The sequence below is a fragment of the Bufo bufo genome, chromosome 11 (assembly GCF_905171765.1).
Source record: "Bufo bufo chromosome 11, aBufBuf1.1, whole genome shotgun sequence".
Taxonomy (NCBI): domain Eukaryota; kingdom Metazoa; phylum Chordata; class Amphibia; order Anura; family Bufonidae; genus Bufo; species Bufo bufo.
This window is the reverse complement of record NC_053399.1, coordinates 71,085,362-71,098,965: the sequence shown is the minus strand read 5'-3', so window position 1 is coordinate 71,098,965 and position 13,604 is coordinate 71,085,362. Positions and strand designations below refer to the sequence as shown.

At 42.3% G+C, this 13,604-nt stretch overlaps 1 protein-coding gene across 2 annotated transcripts in view; it reads left to right on the top strand.

The window, feature by feature from the left end:
• Positions 1-13,604, top strand: part of TMEM87A (transmembrane protein 87A) — a 276,779-nt gene that overhangs the window by 132,470 nt on the left and 130,705 nt on the right. For both annotated transcript variants that reach the window (XM_040412084.1, XM_040412083.1), the window contains exon 10: positions 9,798-9,897. In XM_040412084.1, coding sequence (XP_040268018.1) covers positions 9,798-9,897 — 100 coding nt within the window. The remainder of the gene's footprint in view (positions 1-9,797; positions 9,898-13,604) is intronic.

Below are 13,604 nucleotides of genomic sequence, written 5' to 3'. Positions count from 1 at the left end.
GATCAGATCGGCGTAGGGTTGTTTCGATATCAAAATTTTGATTCGCTTTTGCCACCATAAAAAAGTATTGCGATACTCAATACCACACAAAAAAACAACAAAAAAAGCTGCTTGCATTTCGCATTTTATGAAGCGTTCGGCCCATAATAGAACAGTCCTATCCTATTTTTTGGGGTGACAAAAAAATGGCGAATCGCATGGTTTTTATTTATTTCTGTTCACCGCATAGGAGATATTTTTTAATAATTTAATAGTTTGGACTTTTTGGATGCAGTGCTATGTAAAATTGGGAAAGGGCGATTTAAACTTAATATTTTAGGGTACTTTCACACTAGCGTTTTTCTTTTCCGGCACAGAGTTCCGTCACAGGGGTTCTATACCGGAAAAGAACTGATCAGGCATATCCCCATGCATTCTGAATGGAGAGAAATCCGTTCAGGATGCGTCAGGATGTCTTCAGTTTAGTCATCTTGACTGATCAGGCAAAAGATAAAACCGCAGCATGCTACGGTTTTATCTCCGGCGAAAAAAACTAAAGACTTGCCGGAATGCCGGATACGGCATTTTTCCTCATAGGAATGTATTAGTGCCGGACCAGACATTCAAAATAGATACAAAGATACAAGCATGACAAGCGGAGAGACGGATTCATTCTTGCAATGCATTTGTGAGATGGATCCGGATGCGTCTCACAAATGCTTTCAGTTACATCCAGATCGGCGGATCCGGAAGGTAGTTCCGACGACGGAACTTGCTGGTATAACTTATAATATGCAAGTAGATTTTTAGAATAACAACTTTTCATATTAGTTTGATTAGGTTGATTCTACATTCATAGGTTTGTAGAAGTTAGGATTAAGGTATTTTTCTCAACTCTGTTCATGGTATAACATTTTTGCTGTGAAGAAGAGGCACGTGATCTTTGCTGAGTCAAATTCAGTTTTGATAACTGCAAAAGTAAACCAAGCATCTGTGATAATATCTTGTAGGCAGAGAAACTGCCCAATAATCTTACAAAAACCTCTGGAAGAGCATGACATTGTGAATGGATTAATGAAATTTATTTACCAAAAAAATTACACATATACCGTATTTTTCGCCCCATAAGACGCACTTTTTCTCCCCCCAAAATGGGGAGAAAATGCCCCTGCGTCTTATGGGGCGAATGCTTGCAGTTTTGCATCGCAAGCTGCGATGTACAAGCGAGCGGGGACTCGGGGAGGGACTGGGAGGAGGAGCTGGGGGCCGGCAATAGCGGCGGGGCGGTGCCGCTCCGGTATACTAATATAAGATGTCTTATTCAATTAATAGTTATTAAACATGCCCCCTCACTCCTAATAGTACCTTACATCCTAACAGCTTCTGTAGAATGCAGGCCGGGCAGGCGGCAACGTAACTCCCTGATGTCACGTGCCTGCGCCGCCTACTTTATGAATGAAGCAGGTGGCGCAGGCAAGTGACGTCAGTGAGGGACGCTCTGCCTGCCGGCATTGTACAGAAGCTGTTAGGATGTAAGGTACTATTAGGAGTTGGGGGGCATGTTTAATAACTATTAATTGAATAAGACATCTTATATTAGTATACCGGAGCGGTTGGTTAGATCTGTGGATGACATTTTTATGGGGGACATCTGTGGATGGCACAGTTATGGGCTGGGGTGGTCTGTGGATGGCACAGTTATGGGCTGGGGGGGTCTGTGGATGGCACAGTTATGGACTGGGGGGGTCTGTGGATGGCACAGTTATGGGCTGGGGGGGTCTGTGGATGGCACAGTTATGGGCTGGGGGGGGTCTGTGGATGGCACTGTTATGGGGTGGGGGGGGTCTGTGGATGGCACGTATATAACAGTGCCATCCACAGATCCCCCCTGTAACAGTGCCATCCACAGATCCCCCCTGTAACAGTGCCATCCACAGATCCCCCCTGTAACAGTGCCATCCACAGATCCCCCCTGTAACAGTGCCATCCACAGATCCCCCCTGTAACAGTGCCATCCACAGATCCCCCCTGTAACAGTGCCATCCACAGATCCCCCCTGTAACAGTGCCATCCACAGATCCCCCCTGTAACAGTGCCATCCACAGATCCCCCCTGTAACAGTGCCATCCACAGATCCCCCCTGTAACAGTGCCCTCCACAGATCCCCCCTGTAACAGTGCCATCCACAGATCCCCCCTGTAACAGTGCCATCCACAGATCCCCCCTGTAACAGTGCCATCCACAGATCCCCCCTGTAACAGTGCCATCCACAGATCCCCCCCCCTGTAACAGTGCCATCCACAGATCCCCCCCCTGTAACAGTGCCATCCACAGATCCCCCCCTGTAACAGTGCCATCCACAGATCCCCCCCCTGTAACAGTGCCATCCACAGATCCCCCCCTGTAACAGTGCCATCCACAGATCCCCCCTGTAACAGTGCCATCCACAGATCCCCCTGTAACAGTGCAAGCCACAGATCCCCCCATAACAGTGTCAGTCAGCCACAGATCCCCCCCCATAACAGTGTCAGTCAGCCACAGATCCCCCCCCCCATAATAGTGTCAGTCATCCACAGATCCCCCCCCCCCCCATAACAGTGTCCGTCATCCACAGATCTCCAGTAATAGTGCCATCCACAGACCACCATTAGTTCCAAACCCACCAAACACACAGCACACCTTTTGGTTAAAAATATTTTTTTTCTTATTTTCCTCCCCAAAAACCTAGGTGCTTCTTATGGGCCGGTGCGTCTTATAGGGCGAAAAATACGGTAGAAACATAGAATGTGTCGGCAGATAAGAACCATTTGGCCCATCTACAGTCGTGGCCAAAAGTTTTGAGAATGACACAAATATTAGTTTTCACAAAGTTTGCTGCTAAACTGCTTTTAGATCTTTGTTTCAGTTGTTTCTGTGATGTAGTGAAATATAATTACACGCACTTCATACGTTTCAAAGGCTTTTATCGACAATTACATTACATTTATGCAAAGAGTCAGTATTTGCAGTGTTGGCCCTTCTTTTTCAGGACCTCTGCAATTCAACTGGGCATGCTCTCAATCAACTTCTGGGCCAATTCCTAAATTATAGCAACACATTATTTCATAATCACTTCTTGGAGTTTGTCAGAATTAGTGTCAATGGAGCACCGTGGCTCGGGGACCAAAACGTTAACATTTTGGGTCCATGGCCTGGAAACTCCCCAGATCATAATCCCATTGAGAACTTGTGGTCAATCCTCAAGAGGCGGGTGGACAAACAAAAACCCACTAATTCTGACAAACTCCAAGAAGTGATTCTGAAATAATGGGTTGCTATCAGTCAGGAATTGGCCCAGAAGTTGATTGAGAGCATGCCCAGTTGAATTGCAGAGGTCCTGAAAAAGAAGGGCCAACACTGCAGAGGTCCTGAAAAAGAAGGGCCAAAAGCAGTTTAGCAGTGCTGGAAAATGCATTGTTCTTCACCAAACTGTTGTTGGATTGTTGGAAGAAGTTGCTGTTGGAGGGTGTTTTGGTACCATTCTTTATTCATGGCTGTGTTTTTGGGCAAAATTGTGAGTGAGCCCACTCCCTTGGATGAGAAGCAACCCCACACATGAATGGTCTCAGGATGCTTTACTGTTGGCATGACACAGGACTGATGGTAGCGCTCACCTTTTCTTCTCCGGACAAGCCTTTTTCCAGATGCCCCACACAATCGGAAAGAGGCTTCATCGGAGAATATGACTTTGCCCCAGTCCTCAGCAGTCCATTCACAATACTTTCTGCAGAAGATCAATCTGTCCCTGCTGCCATTCCTGAGCAAGCTCTGCACTGGTGGCACTCCAATCCCGCAGCTGAATCCTCTTTAGGAGACGATCCTGGCGCTTGCTGGACTTTCTTGGACGCCCTGAAGCCTTCTTAACAAGACTTGAACCTCTTTCCTTTAAGTTCTTGATGATCCTATAAATTTTTGATTGAGGGGCAATCTTAGTAGCCACAATATCCTTGCCTGTGAAGCCATTTTTATGCAACGCAATTATGGCTGCACGTGTTTCTTTGCAGGTCACCATGGTTAACAATGGAAGAACAATGATTTCAAGCATCACCCTCCTTTTAACATGTCAAGTCTGCCATTTTAACCCAATCAGCCTGACATAATGATCTCCAGCCTTGTGCTCGTCAACATTCTCACCTGAGTTAACAAGACGATTACTGAAATGATCTCAGCAGGTCCTTTAATGACAGCAATGAAATGCAGTGGAAAGGTTTTTTTGGGATTAAGTTAATTTTCATGGCAAAGAAGGACTATGCAATTCATCTGATCACTCTTCATAACATTCTGGAGTATATGCAAATTGCTATTATAAAAACTTAAGCAGCAACTTTTCCAATTTCCAATATTTATCTAATTCTCAAAACTTTTGGCCACAACTGTAGTCTGCCCAATATACTGAATACTATGAATAGCCCCTGGCCCTATCTTATATGAAAGATGGGCCTTATGACTATCCCATGCATGCTTAAACCCCTTCACTGTATTTGCAGCTACCACTTCTGCAGGAAGGCTATTCCATGCATCCAGTACTCTCTCAGTAAAGTAATACTTCCTGATATTACTTTTAAACCTTTGCCCCTCTAATTTAAAACTGTCCTCTTGTAGCAGTTTTTCTTCTTTTAAATATTCTCTCCTCTTTTACCTTGTTTATTCCCTTTTATGTATTTAAAAGTTTCTATCATATCCCCTCTGTCTCGTCTTTCTTCCAAGCTGAACCCGGACATACCCTTTTTTTTCACCCAGACAGCCCCCCTGAGGCTAGCATCGGAGCATGCCAAATCACGCAGGGCACAGGCTTTTTTTGTTTTCAATAACACACTGACGGGTGGTAACTTCCACCTGGCAGTGTGTTCGGTGACGTCACCGGCTCTGAGGGGCGGGCTTTAGCTCTGCCCTAGCCGTTTTACTGGCTAGGACAGAGCTAAATCCCGCCCATCAGTGCCGGTGACGTCACCTGGGTTCCTGTCAGCCCCATGGAGAGCCCCGGTACGTCACCGGAACTCCTAAAAATGCCTTTGCCCTGCGCAATTTAGCGCAGGGCAAAGGAGAGCATCGGAGCATGAATTGCTCCGATGCTCATGTCAGGGGGGCTGCCGGGGTGAAAATGGAGGGATGTCCGGGTTCAGCTCTGAACCCAGACAACCCCTTTAAGGTCCTTTCATCTTTCCTGGTAAGTTTTGTCCTGCAATCCATGTACTAGTTTAGTAGCTCTTCTCTGAGCTCTCTCCAAAGTATCAATATCCTTCTGGAGATATGGTCTCCAGTACTGCGCACAATACTCCAAATGAGGTCTCACTAGTGTTCTGTAGCGCGGCATGAGCTCCTCCCTCTTTCTACTGGTAAGGCCTCTCCCTATACACCCAAGCATTCTGCTAGCATTTCCTGCGGCTCTATGACATTGTCTGCCTACCTTTAAGTCTTCTGAAATAATGACCCCTAAATCCAATCCTTTTCCTCAGATACTGAGGTTAGGACTGTATCACAGATTTTATATTCTGCTCTTGGGTTTTTACGCCCCAGGTGCATTATCTTGCACTTATCAACATGAAATTTTAGTTGCCAGATTTTGGACCATTCCTCTAGTTTTCCAAAATCCTTTTCCATTTGGTGTATCCCCCCAGGAACATCAACCCTGTTACAAATCTTTGTGTCATCAGCAAAAAGACACACCTTACCATCGAGGCCTTCTGCAATTTCGCTGATAAAGATATTAAACAATATGGGTCCCAGAACAGATCCCTGAGGTACCCCACTGGTAACAAGACCATGGTCGGAATATACTCCATTGACTACGACCCTCTGTTGTCTGTCCCTCAGCCACTGCCTAATCCATTCAACAATATGGGAGTCCACCTACAGCCTTATTCTACATAATTAAAAAACAAATCTTTATTTCATGATGGAATAACCTTTGGATGGTAATATATTTTCCTCAAAAAGCATTTTATATAAAAAAAAATCTGATTTAAATAAAAAAAAATCTGATTTATTATATATATATTTTTTAAATCATTGATTTGTATCCACCCTGCTCTGGAGCCATTGTTGCTTGATCAAACCAATAGTGTGCACATATGAGGGCAGTGCCTGGTCTCCGCAGCAGCACTAAGGCTCCTTTCACAGTAGCGTTTTTTGCGGATCCGTCATGGATCTGCAAAAACGCTTCCGTTACAATAATACAACCGCATGCATCCGTCATGAACGGATCAGGTTGTGTTATGTCTTCTATAGCCATGACGGATCTGTCTTCAACACCATTGAAAGTCAATGGGGGACGGATCTGTTTTCTATTGTGTCAGAGAAAACGGATCTGTCCCCTCTGACTTACATTGTGTGCCAGGACGGATCCGTTTGGCACCGCTTCGTCAGGCGGAATTGCCTCCAGAGCGGAATGGTGACTGAACAGAGGCAAACCGGTGCATTCTGAGCGGATCCTTTTCCATTCTTAATGCATTAGGGCAAAACTGATCCGTTTTGCACTGCTTTTGAGAGCCCTCAACGGATCTCACAAATGGAAAGCCAAAAGGCTAGTGTGAAAGTAGCCTAAGATGTACATCGGTTGGTCTTCCTGGACCATTAAAGATGTTCTCCAGGAATGATTTAAAATGGCTGTCTCAACCTCTCCTAGAATGTGAGCAGTATTGTTTGCTTCCACTTACAGTGCTGCCTAAGGAGGTGGGGGGACATGGCGTCACTTCGTTCTGGCACTTGCATAAACTATTTTAGGTAAGTTTTCCTGTTGCAGAAATATAGTGGCAAATATGGGGGAGCTGCTCAAACCCCAAACACTGTAGCGTGTTTTTCATTGGGGGAGCAGTCCCACCGCATGTGGACCGCAGTAACCGACTATCCCCAGCAAAAAAAAATGCATACAATGGAGGATGCCGGCGCGGTCCACATGCACCACAAAGGCATCCTACACAAAATGAAGCATTGTGCGGATGAAAATATAATTATATAACACAGAAAAAAAATGCACCAAACGGATATGCCACTGACTATACTGGCTAATCATACAAGTAGATATTAAAAGCTGAGACTTTTGCCAATATATTCCTGTCAGGAAAATATCGGAGCCCATCATACACCAAACTTGGGCCTCTTCCTCGGGTGTCTTTTAAGACCGTATCTGATGATTCACATATTTATACAACAAAGTATATGGAAATAATAAGATAGGTGAGACAAGTGAAAAACAGTTGTAGCAGTAAATTGTGGTAGTAATTATACATAAGGACCATTCTATTGTCCAGTCTATGAATGCAATGAACCCAAGAGGTTTGTGGGGCACATTCTTAAGAGATGTAGAAGAACATAAGTCCATGAGATGCATTTATTCTCGATCTGAATGTGTCAAACTGTGCATAATCTCCCTGCAGCGAATGTGAATATCAAGTGAATGGAGCAAGTACTTGTAACTATACTGCACTGCACTTCTGAGATGATGCGTAGTGTCACATGGAAGAAGTGCTCACATGGATGATGCTCACGTGGATGATGCGTAGTGTCACATGGAAGCAGTGCTTACATGGAGCACCACCTCCTCTTCAAAAGAGTGGCGGGGGGAGGGGTGCAAAGTATTGGACCCTGCCAATCAGATAGAGATATATATATATCCTCTGGGTAGGTCATTAGTATCTGATCTTTGGGAGTCCGACACCCGGGACCACCGCCGATCAGCTGTTTGAGAAGGCAGTGCTATAGAGCTATAGCGATTTCTCGTCCGAATACTGTGAAGGAGATCGTTGCATATAAATGCAGTGGTCTCCTTCACTAAGCAAGCAGCCTACTGTCGGTAAGGAACACTTTCTTCCCGACAATTCTCTTGCAGAGACATTTAATTTTCAGGTCAAATAAGTGGGACAATACCTTGCACAGATATTTCAGACATGCCTCTTTGTTCAGGTTATCAGATAACCATGGACAAGGTCTTGCATAAACATTTCAGAAACTTCTTCAGTTCAAGCACAGGTCATGATAGTTTTGTCAACACAATGAAGTCCAAATAACCAGATACTCCATCTTCACACTTTACGTGTGCCTAATTTATGACTAGGCGCTTACCTCATCATAAATTAGGTGCGTCCTCCAACATTCAGTGCGCCTAAACAGAAATCTATTACAGCTTAGAGCTGCCATACATTTCTGGCTTCACTTGCTCCAGGAAACCGGTGGAAATAAAGTCGGGGCAGCTGACCACACCATCCTCCCACCCTTGCCATGCCGCTTTAAGGAAAGCAGTGAGGGCGGCATAAAAAGTGAGTGATATGGCAATTTTTGAAAAGTAGAAATTAAAAAGTCGCAAAGACATAGTTTGCGACTTTTTAACACCACTTTTCAGGCACAAGCTAGATGATAAATCTCCCCCTATGTGTTCCTTCCCTGCAGTTGCTTACTTGTCAGTGGAGGTGACTGCTGCGTTTACATGTAGCCTTCTCTGCCACATTATGGGGAGGCATAATTACTAATGCCATCACTCATCCCCATATAGACTTGTTTGCCGGCAGCAGATCATGCAGTCTAAACAGCACTCTGCTGCTGGCAAACAACAAATTAGGTGTCCACACAAACAAGAATATTACCTGATGAACGAGCGTTTCACTTGTTAGGCTACTTTCACACTTGCGTTTTTGCCTGATCCAGCAGGGATCAGCAAAACCACTTCCGTTACTGATGATACTACCATCAGCATCCGTTATGATCGGATCCGGTTGTATTATCTTTAACATGGCAATGAAGGATCCGTCATGAACACCATTGAAAGTCAATGCGGGGACAGATCCGTTTTCTATTGTGTCTCCGCATTCCATGACAGAAAGAAAACTGCAGTTGCTGCGGTTTGCTCTCTGGTATGGGAACGCAACCAAACGGAACGGAATGCATTTTGGAGCGTTCTGTTCAGTTACGTTTTGTCCTTATTGACAATGAATGGGGTCAAAACAGAAGCGTTTTTCTCCGGTATTGAGATCATATGACTGATTTCAATGCTGGAAAATGTAAACACAAGTGTGAAAGTAGCCTTAATCGGGTAATCGCTAACGAAAGTTCCTATGAACGCTAGTTAGTAATTATCTAGCAGAGAATCGGTCCGTGTAAAGTGAGCCTTTACTGAAATTTAATAAATAAAAAATATATCAGAAATTGTGTGCATGAACTGTAGAAGTGCTTATACTGATGTAGATGTGAAACGCAAACAATACATTGAAAAATGGATTTAGGAATGTTATTGATACTAATGATACAAGTCGTAACTGATAACATTTGGCCAGAGTATTTTTAATTAGAAGTGAAAGTAAATTAGATTTATACAATATTATAATGAAGGTAAAGTAATTAGTACTAGTGGGTTTGAGATTGGATTTTTTTTTGCCCTAGGGAAAAATGCTGTGCTCTCTTGACTGCCTTGGCCCTCAGTCACAGCAGCTCAGACAGAGTACATTCCTCTGTCTGTTTTTGCAGCCCATCACTGCTGCATGTATGGTTATCTCACTTACTGGGGTACTGTAACCCATAAGTTTTGCTTAGGCTACATCAATTTATGCGGTAGGCATTCCAGTATTCAGTTCCAGTAGAGGAAAAAAATGCTGGAATTGTTGTATCTGGCTTAGCGGAACACCGCCTGGGTCCGTTGGGTTTTCAGAATGAGTGCTGGCATTCTGCTGGACCGAAAACTGCTGCATGCTACAGCATCTTACTTATGAGTCAAATGTAGAATCTTCCCTGCTAAGGTAAATCATCTTAACCATGAATTTTTTTTCTTTTTTTTTTCTTGTACCTGATAGTGCAAGGAGCAGTAATCTTGGGGGAACTTTTCTCAGCAGTGAAGAGATCTTTGGCGCGGATACTTGTCATTATCGTCAGTCTGGGCTATGGCATTGTGAAGTGAGTGGTTATACTCTTGTCATGTAGAAAGAATATGTTTCTTTCTTGTTTGGGGCATCAACAGATGTACACAAATTTTTTTTTGCCTTTTTGCTATACCTCATAAGTCTTCATTTTCAGATTCGTATATAAGGCTCACAAATTGAGTAAAACTTAACAAAAAAATTTAAATAGACATACCTGTGTCAATTATCTACCCTGTCGGGTGACCTCTGTAAAAAAAGAAAAAAAAATTACTAAAAACTATATTAGAAATGCCTTGACCCCCCCCCCCCCAAAATAAATAAATAAATAAAATAATAAGAAGAAGAATAATCATATCAAACAGTAAAAAAATCATGGTTGCTAGGTGACGATCGGCTTGGGGACCCAATCTTTATTATTTTCCCTTATTACACAGTTATAACACAGTTATAACACAGTTATAAGTGTTATAACACTTTATGGGGCAGGGTGACCCAAAAATTGGTTGTTTTAGCACAGTTTTTATTTATTTATTTTTACAGCGTTCACCTGAGGGTATTGGTCAAGTGACATTTTTATAGAGCAGATCGTTACGGACGTGGCGATAAATAAATAAGAAAAAGTATACATATAATAAGTTTTACACAATAATAGCATTTTTGAAACAAAAAAATGATGTTTTAATGTGTCCATGTTCTGAGAGCTATAGTTTTTTAATGAATGATCAAAAAATCATATGTACCCAAAAATAGTACCAATAAAACTGGCACCTTATCCCCTAGTTTTCAAAATGGGGTCACTTCTTGGGAGTTTCTACTGTAAGGGTGCATCAGGGGGGCTTAAAATGGGACATGGCATCTAAAAACCATGTGGCGCTCCTTTTCTTCTGCACCCTGCCGTGTGCCCATACAGCAGTTTATGACCACATGTGGGGTGTTTCTGTAAACCGCATAATCTGGGTAATAAATATTGAGTTTTGTTTGGCTGTTAGCAATCGATGTGTTAAAGAAATAAATGGATTAAAATGGAAAATCTGCCAAAAAAGTGAAATTTAAAAATTTGATCTACATTTTTCTTTAACTGCCTCAGGACCGCCTAACGCACGGATGCGTCCTGGAGGCGGTCGATTCATTCCTCCTGGACGCATCCGTGCGTCATCTCGCGAGACGCGAGATTTCCTGTGAACGCGCGCGCGTTCACAGGATCGGAAGGTAAGCGAGTGGATCTGCAGCCTGCCAGCGAAGATCCAGAGGACACAGGCAGCTCTGTAATAAGTAGCACCAAGCACCACACTACACTACCCCCCCCCCCTCACTTATTAACCCCTCTAGGAACCCCTGATCACCCCATATAGACTTCCTGATCACCCCCCTGTCATTGATCACCCCGCTGTCATTGATTACCTCCCTGTAAGGTTCCATTCAGACGTCCGTATGTTTTTTACGGATCCACGGATACATGGATCGGATCCGCAAAACACATACGGACGTCTGAATGGAGCCTTACAGGGGGGTGATCAATGACAGGGGGGTGATCAATGACAGGGGGGGTGATCAGGGAGTCTATATGGGGTGATGACCCCCCTGTAAGGCTCCATTCAGATGTCCGTATGTGTTTTGCGGATCCGATCCATGTATCCGTGGATCCGTAAAAAACATATAGACCTTGTCGGGTATTTATTTCATATAAGATATGAAATCATAAAAATTATGATTTCATATTTTTATGAAATATGAAAAATTAAAAATTTAATTGGCGGACATATAAACGCCAGTTCTTTTATTAACCAGATCTAAAGTTAATTTGTGCAGATAATGAAACAGGGTGCAATTAATTATATAAAATATAATTTATTACAAATAAATACATGCAGTAAAAATGGCATACAAATGAATACAAGGATAATATCAAAATTGACCACAAGATGATGCTCCACCGTTTACGCCGGGCTCACTTAATTTACTACACCAAGTACAATACAATACTACTCTTTTCTTTTATCAAATTATTACCGATTAGTGTACTGGTTATCAATATTATAATGTAACAACAACAAAAACAATAGAAATGAATCTGTGGAAAATCCCTTATGCTCAATCAAAGAATATGGCAGTAAGAGACACCTTTATAAATACGCTCGTTGGCCTAACTACGGATAATAAAATCTGATCAGAGATCCCACTCTGATATCAATATTACAGGAATTCTAATGATGTGCACGTTCATTAAAATTTCCCACAAAATTATTGTTTTAACACTATTGACCCACTAATAATGGGGTCTCAACTATATGCCAATTGGAGCGATTTTATAATTACTGCAAATGAAATAGATTATACATTACCCCTGGCTTTGGGATAAAGAGCTTTTAGAATGGACCCAGCTTTCCAAGATTTAGATATGTCCCGTCCTGTGGTACGTTCCTGATGTGTGAAGTGATGCTGATGAATGAATCTTTGGGAACTGATCCCCTTTGTGAAGTTCTTGTGAAGTGTCCTGATCTCCCAAAACTGGATCAGATATTCCAATCCTTATCTATGCCCATCCAATTAGATAAGGTGGGTGTGACGTATGTTAAACATGTGGATGATGTCATTTAATTGACATTCCTTAGAAACTTCTGCCCATCTACCACTTGATGGCACTGTTGTATCGTATAACAATTTTAAATATTTTAAGAATTAACACATATATTGGTTTATTACCACTTAAACTTTGATCTCTTCCACCTTAAATCAATTAGGAGGGACTCTTTCTGACACTTTGCTCAGACTGACTGGCGGTATCAGAAGTTTCCCTAATCCCTGAATTTATGGGGTAGATAAGAGTATAATGGTCCTTAGAAAGTTTTCTCCTGGTTTGTGTATCTGAACTGTCTCAGCTATTGAGTAATGATGTTTGAAATAACATCAGCTCCTCTAAAATAGACCCTATTTAAGAAAATTCAACTTAACCACCTCAGCCCCCAGTGCTTAAACACCCTGAAAGACCAGGCCACTTTTTACATTTCTGACCTACACTACTTTCACCGTTTATTGCTCGGTCATGCAACTTACCACCCAAATGAATTTTACCTCCTTTTCTTCTCACTAATAGAGCTTTCATTTGGTGGTATTTCATTGCTGCTGACATTTTTACTTTTTTTTGTTATTAATCGAAATTTAACAATTTTTTTGCAAAAAAATGACATTTTTCACTTTCAGTTGTCAAATTTTGCAGAAAAAACGAGATCCATATATAAATTTTGCTCTAAATTTATTGTTCTACATGTCTTTGATAAAAAAAAAATGTTTGGGTAAAAAAAAAATGGTTTGGGTAAAAGTTATAGCGTTTACAAACTATGGTACAAAATGTGAATTTCCGCTTTTTGAAGCAGCTCTGACTTTCTGAGCACCTGTCATGTTTCCTGAGGTTCTACAATGCCCAGACAGTACAAACACCCCACAAATGACCCCATTTCGGAAAGTACACACCCTAAGGTATTCGCTGATGGGCATAGTGAGTTCATAGAACTTTTTATTTTTTGTCACAAGTTAGCGGAAAATGATGATTTATTTATTTATTTATTTTTCTTACAAAGTCTCATATTCCACTAACTTGTGACAAAAAATAAAAAGTTCTATGAACTCACTATGCCCATCAGCGAATACCTTGGGGTGTCTTCTTTCCAAAATGGGGTCACTTGTGGGGTAGTTATACTGCCCTGGCATTCTAGGGGCCCAAATGTGTGGTAAGGAGTTTGA